At 42.5% G+C, this 17691-nt stretch overlaps 2 protein-coding genes across 6 annotated transcripts in view; one reads left to right on the top strand and one right to left on the bottom strand.

Moving 5' to 3' along the window:
• Positions 1-68: 68 nt before the first annotated feature.
• prkaa2 (protein kinase, AMP-activated, alpha 2 catalytic subunit) lies at positions 69-12009 on the bottom strand. 3 transcript variants are annotated; one of them, XM_084354350.1, is made up of 10 exons: positions 11556-12009; positions 10183-10324; positions 8969-9062; positions 7866-8010; positions 6856-6943; positions 6394-6618; positions 5784-5946; positions 5255-5593; positions 5032-5158; positions 69-4111 (listed from the first exon to the last, which is right to left on the bottom strand). In XM_084354350.1, exons 1-10 carry the CDS (start codon positions 11653-11655, stop codon positions 3861-3863), a joined length of 1674 nt encoding a protein of 557 aa, XP_084210476.1. In that variant the 5' UTR covers positions 11656-12009; the 3' UTR covers positions 69-3860. The 3 variants fall into 3 exon arrangements, with proteins under 3 accessions (XP_084210476.1, XP_084210478.1, XP_084210477.1); XM_084354352.1 differs by lacking the exon at positions 11556-12009 and adding an exon at positions 11188-11264; XM_084354351.1 differs by lacking the exon at positions 11556-12009 and adding an exon at positions 10916-11021.
• The window catches only part of plpp3 (phospholipid phosphatase 3), a 33024-nt gene continuing 26466 nt past the window's right edge, over positions 11134-17691 (top strand). The window contains exons 1-2 of one of the 3 annotated variants that reach the window (XM_084354354.1): positions 11134-11241; positions 14667-14880. In XM_084354354.1, the coding sequence (XP_084210480.1) occupies positions 14742-14880 (139 nt within the window). In that variant the 5' untranslated portion in view covers positions 11134-11241; positions 14667-14741. Of the gene's footprint in view, positions 11242-14021; positions 14881-17691 lie in introns of those variants that run through there. The other 2 variants (XM_084354355.1, XM_084354353.1) reach the window with 2 other exon arrangements.

Raw genomic sequence — 17691 nt, 5'->3', positions numbered from 1 at the left:
ATCCTCTGTGATGGGTGTGTGTTTGCATGTAAAATGTTCAAATTGACAAAGCCTTTAGGACAAAAATGTTTTCCTTTTATACGTTTGTTTATTGTTTTTCAATAAATACTCATTAAAGTGCAAATCATAACAGCAACATCATGCAGTGCATAACAAGAGAAATCCAAACCCCAATCAGACAGAGAGACAGGGAGGGACAGTTATAACACACCGTCACATTCACACACGCACGCACAAACACACCCTTACACACATTCTTTCACAATTACAGGTGTGCGCACACACATATATCACACTCACACACACACACACAACATACACTGGGGTATTTAAGGTTACATTGATCATAAGAACCCCACCACAGATACACAAAGAGCACAGCTTTGCTGTTGAAAATACTCACTTTGGTACAACACGGAAAGTCTGTATTTGATTAGGCCCTCTGGCATGTGATCCCAGCTCTGAACACAGATTACATGACTAACATGCCACTGGTGGTTGCATACAGTTGTAAAAGTACAGTACTACATCTGACAGTAAATTTTAATTATATCAGGAGCTTTGAACGATGACCCATGACCTCTGCAAGACAGTGAACTACATTGATCAGGTTTATATTGTTGTCACGAGCAGCAGAATCAGGAAAAAATGCGTAACGCGCCAGAAATGATCCTGATGTGATCGAAGTAGCTCACTACACAGAAGACAAGTCATTTAAGACACAGCAACAGAGTGAAATATTGACCGAAAAACATAGATTAGTGTATACATGGCTGTGTGCAGTTGCATGTGTGCTGCAGCAGGGAGCAGAGTTTCTCCCTGACATCAGAGTGTATTCAGTGGTGTACAGTATGTGCAATCAGAAAGGAAAGGCAACCCTACACAGGACATAAAAACAGAGTACATGTCATAAAGGGTTTCAGCAGAGTAACAACGAATGTGGCTTTCACTGTTTGAACCGTCACAATGCTCTCATAAGGCAAAAATGACTGAACCCATTTCAAATGCAACTGTTCTATCTGTGCAAACGAGAACTGCAGTCCACATCAAACGATTGTAGGTCCAACAAAGTGTTCAGTTAACAACACTGTAACTGGTTGAACAGTCGTAATCTAGACTGATGTGTGTGAACCTCCGACGTGGCCAAACTCTCCCCTTTGTTTTGAATTTTTATCTCATCTCTTATTTCTTGAAAAAACACTGATTATAGCTACACAGTATACAAAAAAAACAATATTGTGATTATTTTTGGCAGATATTATAATTGTGAAATGATTCAGGAATAGTGGAAATGTTCATTGTTGCATCACAATTTTCATTTTCACCGGAAAGGATAGTAAAATCAGGAGTCTGTACCAAACAAACATGTTTTCTTACATCTGGACAATTTGTAGGCCTGGACATCTTCGCAGCACTACAGTACTTCACTATAATCTTGTTTTGCTACACATTTCACCTTTATTAATAAACTACAGCTTACTGCTTAAAGACCAAAATGCGTTTTCGATAATATTTGGATTAATTATGCAGCCCCAAAATTGATATTTTTAGATTTCCTTAAATGTTTTAATAACAGTTTTATCACTAATCGCTTGCCTCAAGCCTGTAAAAAAATAACAATGATGAAATTGTAATAATAATGAGAGTATTAATTATATTAAATATTGGCCATTTTGGGTTTCCTATCTGTGACACCAGTCTAAAGAATACGTACTACTCCTCCAGTCACTATGTTTTACGGAGAAAAGAAAGGCAACCGTTCAGTGCTCTCCATTAAAACCCTGCTTTAAAACCAAAAACAAACCCAGAGAGAGAAAGACAGATGGGAGGATTCATCCGAGCAGCAGCAGCTTCCACTTTACATTCAGTCAGAACCGATTCAGACAAAATATTGTTTGTCAGCAGCGCTACACGACCCTGCTCCACTATCATCTGACGAGACAACGTAGAACATTTATAAAAGTAAGAACACGTTCATCAAAACGTTGGACCAGAAACAACAGGTAAAGTGTTGTGAATGCACACGCAGACTGTGATGCAATAAAACAGTAAATCTTCGACAGTTTTAAAGTGCAGACTGAAGAGACAACGACAGTTACGCAAACAGACGAAACCAATGAAACGCCGCGGCGTTGTGTTTTAACATCGTCTCTCCCAATCTCACAAAGCACTGCAAAGATCCTCCCGTCAGAAAGAACATGACATGACGGTCATGAGACGCACTCTACCCATCTGATCTCCATTGCACACACTGGCTCATGCACACACGCTCTCCATGAACACATGCACAGAATTACTGTGCCGCATTCTTTAAGGCAACTGGAGAAAGGTTTCTGCAGCTAATACTGTCCTGCAGCAGACACACACCGTCACACATCTTCCTCTTTACTTCTCTATTCCATTCACACACAGGATGGACGCGGGGCTAACACTGCTAATACGACGAGTAGCAATTTGATTTAATTCACCAAGTAATAATTTGCTGAAGATTGTCTTGATTTTTTGCTCTTTAATTAAGTGTAAATATTAAAACTGTTTATGGCTGGTCAAAGAAAAACTAATTCAAGATGTCACATTAGGGTCTAGGCACCTATTTCTGATGGGTTTTTTGCAATTTTTTCCACATTTGAGGGCTTAAGGCAATGATAAAAAAAGAAAAGAAAAATGAAAATAGTTAATCGTAGCCCACACTCTCCTCTACAGACAGCACATGGTTTTTTTTCACTGGCCTGCTTTCTTTTTTTAAATTAGGTTCTGCGCATGCATGGCTGAGCAGCATATTAACAGTAACTCAACCAGAGTGTAAAGCAGTCTGTGCGAGTTGCATATTTTTGTAGTTACTGAATGCATAAAATGACGGCTGTGTGGGGGAAAAAATAGCAGAGATATGTTTGGTATATTTGAAATATGTCCATCGCTGTTAGGAAATGTGTGAAAACTCGTGTGAGACGGTGTGTATCTGTGCTTCGACACTATCCATGCAGAGTATAATCGTCTTACTATCCCGCTGTCTCTCTAGGCTCATTAATATTCTACACTCTATTCAAAATCAGGATAAAACTCTATGTCGATGCAGTGCTTAAATAAAATAGAACTACAGTGTCTAAAAAACAATCTCTCAAAAATAAATATGGATCTGATATCTAAATAATAATCATCTTTGTGGTGTATAAATCTGTTATTTGGTATACCTTTGTCGACCTTTTCAGCTACGTAATATGATTGTAATATAAATATAATATACATGAATAACAAAAGCTTTTTCTTTACAAACCATATCATATAAAACCTGAAATCAAATTTTACATGTGTCGACGTTCCCTCAGACACAGATTTAACGTCAATCTAAACAACGAACACCTTAAAGAAACAAAATGGACCTCCGATCAGTGTCTGGGGAAAACTCAGCAGGATATCCCGCCAGTGCATGTTGTGGTGGGCGATGACATTTCAGCAGTTGATAATAGATTGAAGGTATTTGGGGGACGAGTGGCGGTGAACTTGACCTTTTCAGGCTTCCAGTAGTTCACAGATTCCAGTCCCGGGATCAGTTTTCACACGCTGAAGCCCTGATGTTTAAACTCCACGACTCTGACCCGAGGACTGTGTCAAAATAAGAAAAAAGAAGCTATTAATCTGCCTTTCTAAAAAAAAAAAGGCTTCCTCTCTATGTCTCCGTAATCTGAGGTGACAGGCATTGCATTTCACATTTCCATTCACCCTTCCAGTGCAATACAACTGGAACAGAGCTAAATAAAGAGGAGACATAAAGAGGAAGTCACTCCGAATATCTTCGCTCCTCGCAGCAGTTGGCTTAAAAACCCAGCTGACATCCAGGTGACAGCGAGGGTTGGGAGTCCTCAGCGAGCCAGTGTGGTGATCAGACTGGCACACATTTCAAAGAAGTCCATGGTGTGTGATCCCTGACGTGGGGTGAGCTGAGGGGAGCTACCAGACAGGGACCCCGGGAGAGAGGAGCTAAGCTGGGGCAGGTCGATGGCTGGGCTCGCCGAGTCGATGCTCAGCCTGGGTCTGTGGAGGCCGGCTGTGGAGCCCGACCTCTGAGGAGTGGACGAACCCGACTTAAAACCCATCGCATCGATGATGTCATCTGGGGGTCACATGGACAGAGGAAGGTAGTGTCAGCATTCAAAAGAGGGGTTGCTCATAAAATAAATGTTTTATATAGTTAAACTTATTTACTTATTTAGGTGTGGGCACATTTCCTATAAAATAATAATAAATGCAAGTACTGAATTCACTGTCAGGTCCAACAAATTATTGTTGTATTAATATACAGTAAATTCTTCTAAGGCCATTTTTAAACAACCAACAAATGAATAGTCGTGCTCCATCAGGAGTGAGCAATACAAAAATACTAAATAATCGAGTGCCTAGCTAGATTTACTCTGACGTATCTGGTGTTTCCTGCATTTCCCTGGAACTTAAAGCATCTTAATATATTTAAATATATTTAAAAAATCTAGCAGAAATGTTACATATCATTTCTTTAAGTCTGAAAAACTGATAATTGTATGATCTCAAATCTGTGTGGAATATCCAAACAGTTATTGTGTATAGAAAAGCACAAGGTTATGTACATGTGCATCTTGATAAACAAAAAATTCAGAGCCAAATGAAAATTAAAAATAAAATAAAAATGACAGTGAAAGAGACAGCTATTTTTTCTTCATGTGACCAATGAAAAAGGTTCTCAGGTGTTTCCTGCAGAGGCTGAAATGCAAGTAAATTTTTTTTTTTTGCTAAAACAATCATCAAAAGTGCACTCTGCCACCTGATCTGCATAAACACCACCTCAGCTGTTCCAACACCACCAACTCAGCGAAAGCACGTTTCAAGGTGGAAAAAACTGAATCACAGAGTACTGGCACTGACCAGCTGGCAACTGCACTAAGGTCGAGCCATACACATTGTACAATTAAACAAAGCAGAAGATTATAGGTGATTTTGTTTTTGCAGTGGTTAATTATAAAGACGCATGTTCTGTAGACAGTTTTATCTTTTACTAACCATCGATGCTCTTGAAGTCGAGCAGGTAGGATCTGCTGTCCACCTGGTACAGCTGCAGGCTCATCTTCACCAGGTTTCCTGTCACCGGGTTCTTCCTCCGCACTCGCAGATGGTATGGGTTCACCACCTACAACACAAGATAGCAGACAATAGAGTTTGAATGTAGACCTGTGTATGCACTGTATACTGTATATATGCACATGTGTCAGATATGTCCTATTACCTTCCAGTCAAAGCTGAGTTGTCTCATAGCCCTGTACACTTCAGCCATGATATCATAAGGTCTGCTCTGACTCCTGATACCGAGGTGCCATTTGGCCTTCTTCACTGCCAGGGGTTTGGGCCGGGTGGTGTTGAGAGCATCAAGAGGACAACGAGACTTGGGGCTGTCAGCCAGGAGCGGAGGCATCCTCTCTGGGTGGGGTTTGACGCCGGGGGGCAACGGCATGCCTTCTTCTATGAAGGAGCCCTGGGGAGGACTGGAGGCCAAGTAGAACTCGCTGGCCTGGGTCATGATGCGCCGGTTGTCTATTATAAGGTGGTAGGCTACTGCTAGCTGATCCTGCAAGGACAGAGGGAGGACGGAAAATCAGATCCTTGAAACATACAACAACTCTGATGTTTGTGTATTGGCTACTACTGGTCGCATGATGAAAAATAGCCACAAAAGCAGAACAGCTTAGGATAGCACATTAATATTACAACAGTCTATAAACAAAGATAATAAAGAATTGTGAGTGTGTCATGTGTACCTGTGGATCCCCACTGTAAAGGCTGGTAACAACCTCGGACTCAGTGCATTCAAACTTCTCACACACTTCCCTGACGGCCTCCTCATCCAGGACTGTAGCGTCGTACGAGGGGTCCTCAGGGAACAGGTAGCCTGGCAGGTCCTGCTTAAACCACTCGTGTTCCCTGATATATGAGAGAACAATTATTTAAATCAGACTACTGCTAAGTTACAGTATTATTCTTCACCATAAAACCAAACCTAATGGTGTTTAAGTTGAGGATTCCTCTCAAAATGACATTTGTGTGTGACATTTAAACTTCCACGTAGTCAAACTGTTGTCAAATACAGGTGTCTGATTATGTAATAACACTTCAGATGGGGGACCTTAAAGGGCCAGCAATGAAACAAGATGGGACACACTGCTGTATGTTTGTTAACTTGAGTCGTGAGTAATGGAGCATTGAGCACAGTGAATAAAGCTGCACAGCACAGTACTGCGACTGAAGCCAATGCAACACTTCACAATGATTTCGACCTTAGCCAATACAAAAGAATAAAAAAAATGTCAAGACAGAAGATAAAGGAGGCCTCTGTAAGGGCCACTTGACATGACAGAACGGGGTCGGCACCTGATGTCTTTGATGGTGGCTCTCTTTAGAGGGTCCACCTGCAGCATGAGCATGAGCAGCGAGGCCACAGAGCGAGTCAGGTACTCGGGGATGTAGAAGACGCCCCCTCTGATCTTCTTAAACAGCGTGGGGACGTGCTCGTCATCAAAAGGCAGAGTGCCGCACAGCAGGGCGTACAGGATCACCCCACAGCTCCAGATGTCCACCTCTGGGCCTGCATAGAGCCTGACAGAGTGATGAGAAGCAGTGACACGTTACACAAAGATCCAGTATTCCCCTGATCTGTAGGTGGCATAAAAACAGCAATGCACCACCAAAGACCAATAAGAAGACTTAAAGCTAGAACTCAAGGGTACACACTGTGCATTTCAGTGCCTGAATGTATCATGTTTGGTTAAAAGAAAACTCCGCAGGGCACCTCTGAAGGTTGTGTTCTGTAAGGTGAATATTTTTTTCACACACCTTCCTGAGATAACCTCGGGAGCAGCGTAGTTGGGTGAGCCACAGCTTGTCCGCAGAAACTCCCCATCTGACATCATGTTTGACAGACCTGTTGGCCAAACACAAGACATATTATCACCCCAGTAAACTGAGACTAGTGAAAACCCTCTATAATCATTACTGCTACTGATCCTTAGATACACGAGTTAAATTGAACACGGCCCGGCACAGGGAGGGTGAAAGGTATACACTGCGGACACCGCTGATATCTTTATCCTCCTTTACCCTCCGCGACTCTAGCTCAGAACACAAAGCTCATCTAATTGGATGAGCCTTTCCCTGCTTGCTAGGGCCTCAGCCAAACGCTGAGCACCAGACGCTGTGTGATGTGCTGACCTTCTCCTTATCTTTTATCCCTGTTCCCTTAACACTCCCTCTTGCCGCTCACCAGCGTCTGTTACTCTTAGCCAAAACACTTCTCATGCTGGGCACCCATGTCGCACCCCAATGATTCCTTGCCTATCAGATGACACCAGGGCCTCAAGGCTTCCTGCCAGACATGATATGAGACCTGGCCGTTGCTATGGGACCTCTCTCCACCCCACACGCCCTGCTGAACACAAGGGCCTTGGTGTGTTTTTGAAAATATTTCTCTCTTTCATGGACGTATTACATCAGGCACAGTCTCTTAAACACTATCAGCTAGAATAAATATGCCACAGCAGATAAGAAACTGCTGTGAAATTAATTCTTAAATTAATAATGAGGTTAACAGGTGCATGATGGTGATTTCACACTTTTCTACAAGTGTATAATTAGGTGAATAATTATGCTTTGTCCTACAACTGCATACCAAACTCTCCAATTAGTTAGTAATTTAACTAAGCTCTGCCATAAACTCTGCTTCTTTGTCTTTCTGATGATTACATTCAGTTATGTTCTGTTATACTTTCTGTTAACAATTCTTCTGCCAAGCCAGAGACTCCTCCGTCTATCCATCTAAATGTATCTCTGTCCTTTGGGGATCCTACCGAAGTCGGCTATCTTGGCGTTCTTGCTAGCATCCAGCAGGACATTCTCAGGCTTGAGGTCTCTGTGGACCACCATGTGCCTGTGGCAGTAGTCTACAGCTGAGATGATCTGCTGGAAAAGACGGCGAGCTTCTGTGTCCTCCACCTGAAAGACATAATATAAATGGACATGATTGGACTGTGGCTGTGCTGATTAAAGAGTGCGTGACTGTGTGAATGTGAGACAGAGTGTTACAAGCTCAGAAACAGGCCTGTGATGCATGTGTATAAAGAGGGTCTTGTTTAAAACAAATTCATCATCATCATTATTCAGGGTTGGTCACAAGGTTGCTATGGCTCAGGGCCCAGATAAAGTTAATTTCTATTCAAAATACAGACAGTCTCCAGAAGAGGTTGTCTCCACATGTCTTGAATGTGTGTGTGGGGGTGTTTGGAACAACATCCTTCAATCAAAGCTTTCAATCTCAAAAACTAAAAGCGAACATTTCAAAGTGAGTCAAGCAGACGTCAAATTATCATTGACAGCTCTCAGAGCGGTGGAGCAGTGATGGTGTGTGGGAACGCTGTCATCAAATATATTTTCATGACTCACAAACTACAAATGATATCTCCTGGAAGTTTGCAACAGAAGTTGAAACAGGAAAAAGTAAACATTTTGATGCAAAATGCATGTATATGGTGGGGATAGTTGCAGTTTAAACAATGTGCATGAAGACAATATTTTGATGTGTTACTCAGGAGCGTAAGAATAAATTCAGAAAGTTCAGAAAGAAAAAAAATGTGCTCATACCACTCATCTTCAAAAAGTCATTCTAAAGTAACCTATAAAACATACAAAAAGTAACATCACGTAGCAGACTGTTTATGACTCCTTAAGTCAAGAAAACACATCATAGCCTTTCTCGGTCGCCACAACAATGGCCAAGTACAGGCCATTTCACCAAGACATACACCATTCCTGTTTGTCCAATTTGAGCTGTGGTAACTACAGAAGCAGTAGTTTCTGATGAAGCAGTGACCACTGGAACCGAGTCGATAGAGACTCAAATCGAATTAATTAATTTGATTGATTAATTAGTCAATTAATAAATGAAATGTCTCACCCGTCCATGTTTGCAGATGTAGTCAAACAGCTCACCTCCAGACACGTACTCCATGACCATGAAGAAGTCTGTTGGTGTGCTTATCACCTGGTACCTACAACACAAACATTAATTTGTAGTGACATGAACTTTCAGTACATGAATTAACATTTCAGCCTCTTTTACATCATATCCATAATTCAAATATAACAATAACATAACTACAACTCTAAATCTAACTTATTTACACGCACCATATAAATACACAGAAAGACGAGGCTAAGCTGTGATGTATGGCTCCTGCTGAGTATAGGCATTATTTTCATAAAGGTCAGGTATATTAAAATGTAGGCCCAATCTCATGAATGGTTGCACCCGGGAGCTTCTACACTTCATCATAATCTACTTCGCTCCTGTCGAGCCGGGGGTAGCACAACAAGGCCGGCACCGTGGGAGAAATAAACACAAACCAAATCACAATTTCTTACTTTTTCTGTTCTGCAAACACACACACACATAGATTCTAGGAAATATAAACATTCAAAGTGCTTGAGGGATATTTTAAGGCATTTGTTCTAATTTATTTTATTTTGTGCTGGTTTTACAAACAGGGCCGATATATCACATAGAGTCTGCTCTGAGCCCGGTGCCTGAAGCTGCCTGTGTGTTTGTGCCTGTCTTTGTGAATGTATGTCTCTGCGAGAGTGTATTACACTGCGCTACAGCTCACAACCCGAGAGCTCACATATCTGCCATAGCTTATAGTGTGACAGTGGACTAACCCTAACCCTGGCCTAAAAATAACACAGATTGTTGAGAGACAGAGAGAGAGACACGGACTGACAAGGAGAAAGAGGCCAGGGAGAAAGAAGGAAAGAGAAAGGAGGGACACAAGGTCAAAGAAATAACCCAAGAAGAGCCAAGACACCTGGATGAGGCCAAGGATTTACTCATGTACAGCAACTTCTATCGTCTTAACTGGAGATTTAAACCAACCAGAACAGATTTCTTCATCTAGTCTCAACCCTGTGTGTGTGTGTCTGTTGCTGTGTTTATGTGTTCTGCCTCCTGGGAGCCATGTGGGCATGCTCAGTACAGCCCGGCTGTAGTAAACAAACAGCAACAAACAAAGCATGCCACAACACGGAGGCAACACAAGAGCCACTCATTTAACAGGAGCTCAGTTATCTCTCGTTTAAGGTCGACAGATGGACGCGTCGTCTTTCTCCACTTACAGCTTGATGATGTGTGGGTGTCTGAACAGTTTGAGATTCTGGATCTCGCGTTTGATCTTCCCGACGACATCGAGGCTGCGGATCTTCTGCCTGTTTAGGATCTTCACAGCCACTTTATGGCCTGTTAACTGATGCTCGCCGACTGAAAAGAAAAGAATACAGACATGAAGCAGATACAGCACACAGATAGAAAAACAACATAGGGGGTCACAAACAAACAGTTAGGCACAAGATATACAGATGCCAGAAGGGAGGTAGAGAGGGGCACTAATGGGCTGAGATTTGATTTGGATATCTGTTACATGGAAGGCTTCAACATAACAGTATTTTTATTTGTGTTGCTAGCATATTTGCTAAGGGTGCCTGAGGCAAGTGGTTATCGTAGCTCCCAACCTCTTCCCAAAGCTTGGCTACAAACATGAGTTATAAAGCTCTATCAAAGGGAGGATGAAATGCTTTAACTCCCACCTAGAGAGTATCCAACACAATGAGCCATCATTATTACAACAAAACAAAAAACAAATCTATGGACACTTTATGGATTTAGACTGAATTATTGCATGGATTCCTCTGCATGCAACGATGGAAAAACTGATTTCCCCTCATACATAATTTAAAAACATGAATGCTAGCCATGACTTCAGGTGCTAAGCTAACGCCAAGGACTTTGCTAACACATCCCTGATCTACGCACACAAGAAACGGGCGGTGAGGGCGTCGGGTTAAAGCTCACAAGGTCACGCAGAGTGCCCGAAAACTAGCTAAGAAAACTGAAATAACATCCTCTGAAAGGCCTCTTCGGCAAAAACTTTTCGCCCGTGAGCTGTTTTTCCCCAGACTTACTATACACTTAACGAGGCTGCCACTAGCCGTTAATGAGATAACGTCTCGGACTAGCTACACCGTTTATAAACACTCGTCAGTTAACGTTACATTGAGCTCACACGGTGGGTTTCGGTCAAGCTCAAACGTCCTTTACCGCAAAGACAGGGCAAAGAAACCTACCGCAGCTTAAACTCCTTATTGTTGTTTTTTTTTTAAGGGTTGTGCGATAACAATGTGAGTATGACTGTGCATCTTTCTTGTCGCTGTTGTCCGCCGGGTAATTACACCTGCCATAGCTGATAACAGTGAGCTACAAACGGGGGAGATTCGGGGAGAAAGAATTTGACTTTCAAGCGAGCGGATTCTCAGAACGCACCTACGCTTCGAATCTCTTCCGTTGCAGCCGTTAGTCCGCCCGGCTACGCTAACTGCGCACTGACCGCCGGCAAGTTTGACGCTGTCACGGAGAGACTACTTCGTATTACTCCCGGCTGAAAGGCGCAAATGTACACAGCAAACTCGGTGTGACACAAAAAGCGTGACTTAACTCTTCACTTTCCCGAAGGTTCCCACTCCGAGCGTGTCGCCGAGGATGTAATGGCCGATCTTTACCCTGCCTTCGTGTTTCTGTTGTTGCCGCTCTGCCATCTTCTCCCGTTACCGACGGCTGGGGCTGCTCGGTGCGGTGGGTGTGCTGCCTGCCTGCCTGCCTGCCTGCCTGTGGGGCGCACGGAGGGGCGGGGCACTCCTCTCACCGCGGGGAAAGCGAAGACCCACCGACGACTCAGCCCGTTGAACGAGTACCGTGGCAGGGGGGGGACGTAAAAGGGCTTTACTGGAAGCCAGATATCTGTCGTAAAGCGCTGGCTAGCCGGTGTGGCATTACCGGGAGCAACCGGGATTATCCCTCAAAGAGACAAACAGACTCTGCCATCTAAAAGTGTTCATATCCCAGCGACCTGGTGTTATGTCGAGATTTGCACCCCGGCTATTATCTTACCTACCCTGTACCCTGTGGCAGCAGGGTAACATTTCTAAACGTATGGCTGAGACTGTGTGTGAAAGTGGTACATTATAAAACAGCTGATATTTAAAGGTGCACTATGTTGTTTTTGGGGAAGAAATATTAATCAGAAAGGAAACATCTTCACTGATGTTTTAATTCACTGAAAAAACAAACTGCCCTCAAACACAACACAATTTCCTGCTGTTTTACTTTTACCTTTCTAAAAAGTCACCTTTCTAGCTTTAAATACTGTTCTGGTTACCTCATATTTAAGTTATGGGCATATATTCATCAAATAAATACTTCTGAGTCTGTATTATTACCTTATTTATCTTGTAAACATTACCTTTTCTGAGTTTGAGTTTCTCTCCAGAAACTACATAGTGCACCTTTAAACTGGGCCAAAAACAATGTAGCCTGCCTTTTGTAGTGTATATGCCTATAATACATGATTAAAAAATAATAATAATATAAATGAAAAAAAGCCTGCCATGGTACGAGCAACACATTACGAGCATTTTTGGGTTATTTTTAAATAATGTAAATAAAATGCAGTGAAAGAAGTAACCCATTCAAATCGTTCACTTAAAGTAAAGGTTATACCACATTGTACAAATACTCTTGCAAGTTTTCATTAAAATCTTGAAAGTATCAGAAACCAAAATAAACTTAAGGTACAAAAGGTTAAACCACTCATTATGCAGAGTACCCAATTTCAGGATTGTATAAAAGCCTATACTAGATTACAATTACTAATCATTTTAATGTTACAGCTGGTAAATGTCGAGCTAATTTAAATGACTATATAGGCAAGTCATCAAATAAATGTTATAATATTTGCCTCCAAAAAGTAGTGAGAGTATAAAGTAGCAGCATAAAATGAAGTCCAAGTGCCTCAAAATTGTACAGGCCTTCAGTACTGTCTTTGTTTTAGTTTTGCAAAGCACAGAACAGTGACTGTGTTCCCTACATCTTTACATGTGATCAAGCTGGTCTGTCAGGTCAGTCATATTTTCATATGCTCACAGCTCATATTGTTTCCTTTTTCCTTTCTTTTATTTAAAGCGTAGTGTTGTTGATAATCTTCCATTAACTTTCTGGAACACAATAGGCTGGTAAAAAAAAAAAATAGAAAGGTCGGAAAAGTGAATTTAATGGATGGGAGAATGACTTGAATTACTCACATTTAACCACTAGGTGACAGTGTAAGTTTAATTTACCACTGCTCAGCATGACTCCTGGAGCTGCTCTGCTCCTCAGAGCCCTCTCTGAAATTGGAAAGCATTTGTGGAGCTGGCGAATGAACAACTTCTTATCAAAGTTAGTTAAAAGCATATTTCTTATATACACTGCCATTTGATACACGTGTTCTCAGAGAGTGCATTATTGGTTTCACTGACAGGAGCAGTGACTTGCACTGGTGATTTTGTTTGTGTGAAATGCAACATTTAGATTAAATAGATAATAAGAATGGGTGTACGTTCACACATAAAAATGATTAATAACAATGAATTATAAACTTTTACATATTCTTTATATGGGCACTTGGCCACTATATAAATATATATAAAGGGTCACTGGCAAAATACACAGAATATTTTCAGCTTGTTGGGATGTAAAAACAAATTAAATATTTCTTTAGCTACTTTTTTGCCATCAGATTCTAGCATAAGTCTTTCAACATGAACTGATGACACATAGTACATGTTTATAGAAGACAAAAGAAATCAATACATAAGCTATAATACATAAACAATGGTTGGTAAATGAAATTATATTTTGCATAGACGTATTTGGTTATCAATTATATTTATTTATTTATTCATAAGCAATGATTAAATACGGAAGCCTATGTTGAATTATTGACTAAAGATTAATGGAGAGGGGGTGGGATTAGATAAATTCATACTTCTTCCCACTCCTTTTTCAATTAGAATTGCCTGTTTTCATAATGCACTACTACGCATTTGTTTGTTTGTTTGTTTGTTTATGGACTCTAAAAACAAACAAATAAATAAAAATGTACATGTTCGAAATAAAGATTTCAATCAATCCATAAATAAAAACATACTGGGAAATAAGAACGAATAGCTTTACTTATTCTCAGGATGAAAAGAGTAAACACCCTCATACCCAGTAACGTATCGTCTCTGAAACGCTCCGGGCATCTGTCGCTCTGGTGCGCCTGTCGTTCCGCGCGTAACCGCCGGGGGCGCCGCTTCCCCGCGCTGCACTCTGCCCCCTCCTGGTCTCCAGTCTGAGAAAGTTTTCCATGCAGGGATGAGGTGATTACCCACCGCTAGCACAGGGAAGAGGGCTGAGCTGGGGGAACTCGAAGAGAGCAGGGGGAGGAGGAGAAGAAGAAGGATTGATATAACAAGCGGCTGTCGATGCTCAGCGCAATTCTCACTCTCTCCAAGTGTTTGAACCAGGAGCGATAACGGGGAGCGGGCTTTCCATTCATTTCGAGCGCAGCCAACTTTTTTTTCTGTCTTGAGTCCGTGGCGCGGGTCCGCTCACCAGATAACACTCTTTATGTTTTTAAACTTTTACAACTTTTTTTTGTTACATCAGCTCATCTGACAACTTTTACGAGACCCTCCGAGTTGGGAAGCTTCTTTCCCCGTTTAAGTGCATGACATTTCTTTTGAAGGACTTGAGAGCCTGACAGAGTTTCTTCACCTAACGCGTGGTGTGGGATTTTTGAGCTGAAACGGGGAGTTCTCAAATGCAAAAGTACATGTATGAGAAAGCAATGGCCCAAGAGACAAGGAACGGAGGAACCTCTACGTTAAACAACAACAATGGTGTTGACAACAGCAAGAAGAAGCTGCTAATAGCGCTCGACGTCTTCTGTCTTCTACTTGGTAAGTTTATGAATAAGTTTATTCACCGTATCGTTTGAATTGTTTACTTTTTTTTTAAAGCTCACATCAGCTGATTTGAACTACACTGCAAGCAGAAACAATAAATACATTAGACAGTACCCGCGCTTTCTAACGATTGGCAATAAAAGCCTTATCGTTTTAAAAGTATTGCCTGTTATCTGTGACCAAAAGACAACTTGATCTGCAACATCCCCTTATCATCCAGCTCCAACACGCCACCCCATGCCGGGGAGGCGCGGACCTAAACACTGACCGCACAACAACTGCTCAGTCTGTCACACTGATAGAGAAATACACTTTTTTAATAGAGGGCAGCACAGACATGACGTGTGTTATTCATAAATACATCATCAATGCAAGAGAAGTTTGGACTTCTTGACTGTCTTCTGATTGACTGACATGCTTACACATCATATATTGATCATTTCAAAGTCCACAGGACTCTATCAGTAGATGCCCCTGCCTACATGCCTGAGGCATAAATGTTTTGAAGTGTTGTGACCTGCCCTTTAAATAGCCGGGTGAGTCCCCTCCTGTGCCCTCATAACCTTGTTCATCTGACCCTAAACCTCCAGAGGTGCCATTCCAGCTAGAGCTGTCCGTACGCAGAGATGCGAGTGAAAATCGAAGTGTAATTAAGGTGTCGATTCATAGCTGATGAAACTGTCACCGGAGCACAGACGTCCGCTCCAACAGGCTTGTTTGTGCTGTCCAGTTTGTGTGTTGGTAACTTGTTATTCCACCAGCGTCCCATCCAGATTCAGAGTGCACTGTCAATGTGTGTGTGTGTGTGTGTGTGTGTTAATGCTTTGAGAGCTGGTTTGTTTTTGGCTGTTGTCACTGTAGCCCGGTCCTTTTCAAGCTCCAGCGGCCCCCCTTTCTCTTCCCTCTGTTTTCAGTCCCCCAGTCTCTCCTTTCTCTCTTTTGGAAAAGGATTATGGGAGTTGCGCTTTAACTTCTACACATTCTCTCCCAGAACCCTGCAAATCCCTGGCCAGCTGCCCCTGATCACTCCACTTCAAATTACTCTCCCTCTCTCTCTCTCTCTGGCTTTCTCTCGAGCCCTCTCTCTCCTTCTCTGTCCAGGGGACTGCGTGGAATAATTGCTTAAGCATGTGTTGTGGCAGGGGAATGCCTCTCCGATCGAAACGGAGAGAGGTGGAGAGGCGGGACGCGTGGCTGACCGGGCTTTAGAGGAGCAGGTGGGAGCCGAGGCGGCGGCTTCATATGGGGAAACTGAAGCATCAACAGTAGTAACAAAATAGGCCACATTGCCACACAGGAACAGGACTTTTTATGACCCAGGATGTTACAAATGGTGCAGATTAACTCCACTCCGCGTAGTAGAAGCAGATCTGCCTGACAGGCGCAAAGTTTTCCAGTGGGCTTTATATTGGTTCTGCTTATTAAAGAACCTCAGACAGAGATACGCTGTTTCATCTGCACCCTTATAAATGTAGATGAGCTTTGAGCGCATGTGGAGTGAATTTCCTGCGTAAACCAACTTCCTTTGCTGGTTAAGCCTATACAGTCTTTGCCATATTAGGGAAACACACACACACACACACACACACACACACACACATGCATGTAAAGACACACACAAACTCAAAAGGGCACAACGATTCTCCTTTGTCATGCTAAACACAATCTGGCTGCTCATTGATGATTGGTTGGCCCACTTTAGTGGTTCGGGTAAGGGGGGGGTTACACATTGGGGGTGGTGGGATAGGGGGGTTAAAAGAGAGAAGAAGAAGAAAGGCCAGGAGAAAGGGGGGGTTATCAGGGGCTCCTGACTGAGGAACAAGGAATGTGGGTGTGTGGAGGGCTCAGAGTAATCTTGAATGGGCTCTGTGTGCGTATCAGATAAAGGTAGTGTGCACTACACAGCTTGTTAATGCATAAAAATCTCATTACCTTTAATTAGTTCCTAGCTGCCAGCTGGTGCCACACACACACACGCACAGTCTGTATAGTGACACCTTTCTGTATATTGTCGGTCCGCCCTCAGGCACGGCTAATTGTTCTGTTTGCATAAAGGACATCTGAGGCCATCTCTAGTCACACACACACCAGCACATGTGTACAAGCTAAAGAAAGGGGTTCCCCCTTATGTTGCCTCTGCTAATCAAGGCTAATGATGCATAAACACAGCATGACCAGAATGCTGATGAAAAAATGTATATACACACTCAACTCCCAAGTTACAGCATTCGATTCTGGCAGCTGAGCTCAAGAATCATCTGCTGATGTTGCTTTGGCTCGGGTTCCACTCTCGCTGAGCAGCGGAGTTGATTTAGCGACTCCATAAGGAGCACACACACAAACAGCGTACACTCGCTATAAATACGCCAACCGCACCGCAGGCTGCAGAATTTCATTCTTCTCCTTTTCTCAATCCCCTCATGAGCGTGGCTGTCTACTTATCATCCACGTCAAAGTGGATGTTTATTGTGAAATCACTTTGTCACCCACTTTAGCTTTCAGGAAACCATACGTCCAAAAGTAGCCTCACCTAAACCCAGATTAGGTTTTACACAATGCAAGGGGGATTATGCATTGTGTTTGTCTGCTTGGGCGCATTCACTAGTGTGCGTCTGGGTTTGGAAGCCGTTCAGAGTCGGAGCTGCAGGGTTTTTTTTTTTTTGCTGAATATAAACATGGGTTGTCCAGGGCCGTCTCCGCTGACGTCTGCTGTCGGTTGATTTTAAAGCACAGCAACATCTGTCTGGATGTTGCTATAGTGACGACAGCTCATATAAGATTGCTTCTTATCTCAAAAAGCGATCT

Source organism: Pagrus pagrus (genome assembly GCF_965226575.1).
Source record: "Pagrus pagrus genome assembly, chromosome: 6".
Taxonomy (NCBI): domain Eukaryota; kingdom Metazoa; phylum Chordata; class Actinopteri; order Spariformes; family Sparidae; genus Pagrus; species Pagrus pagrus.
The sequence above is the reverse complement of the archived record's forward strand: the minus strand, read 5'-3'. Positions and strand labels throughout refer to the sequence as shown.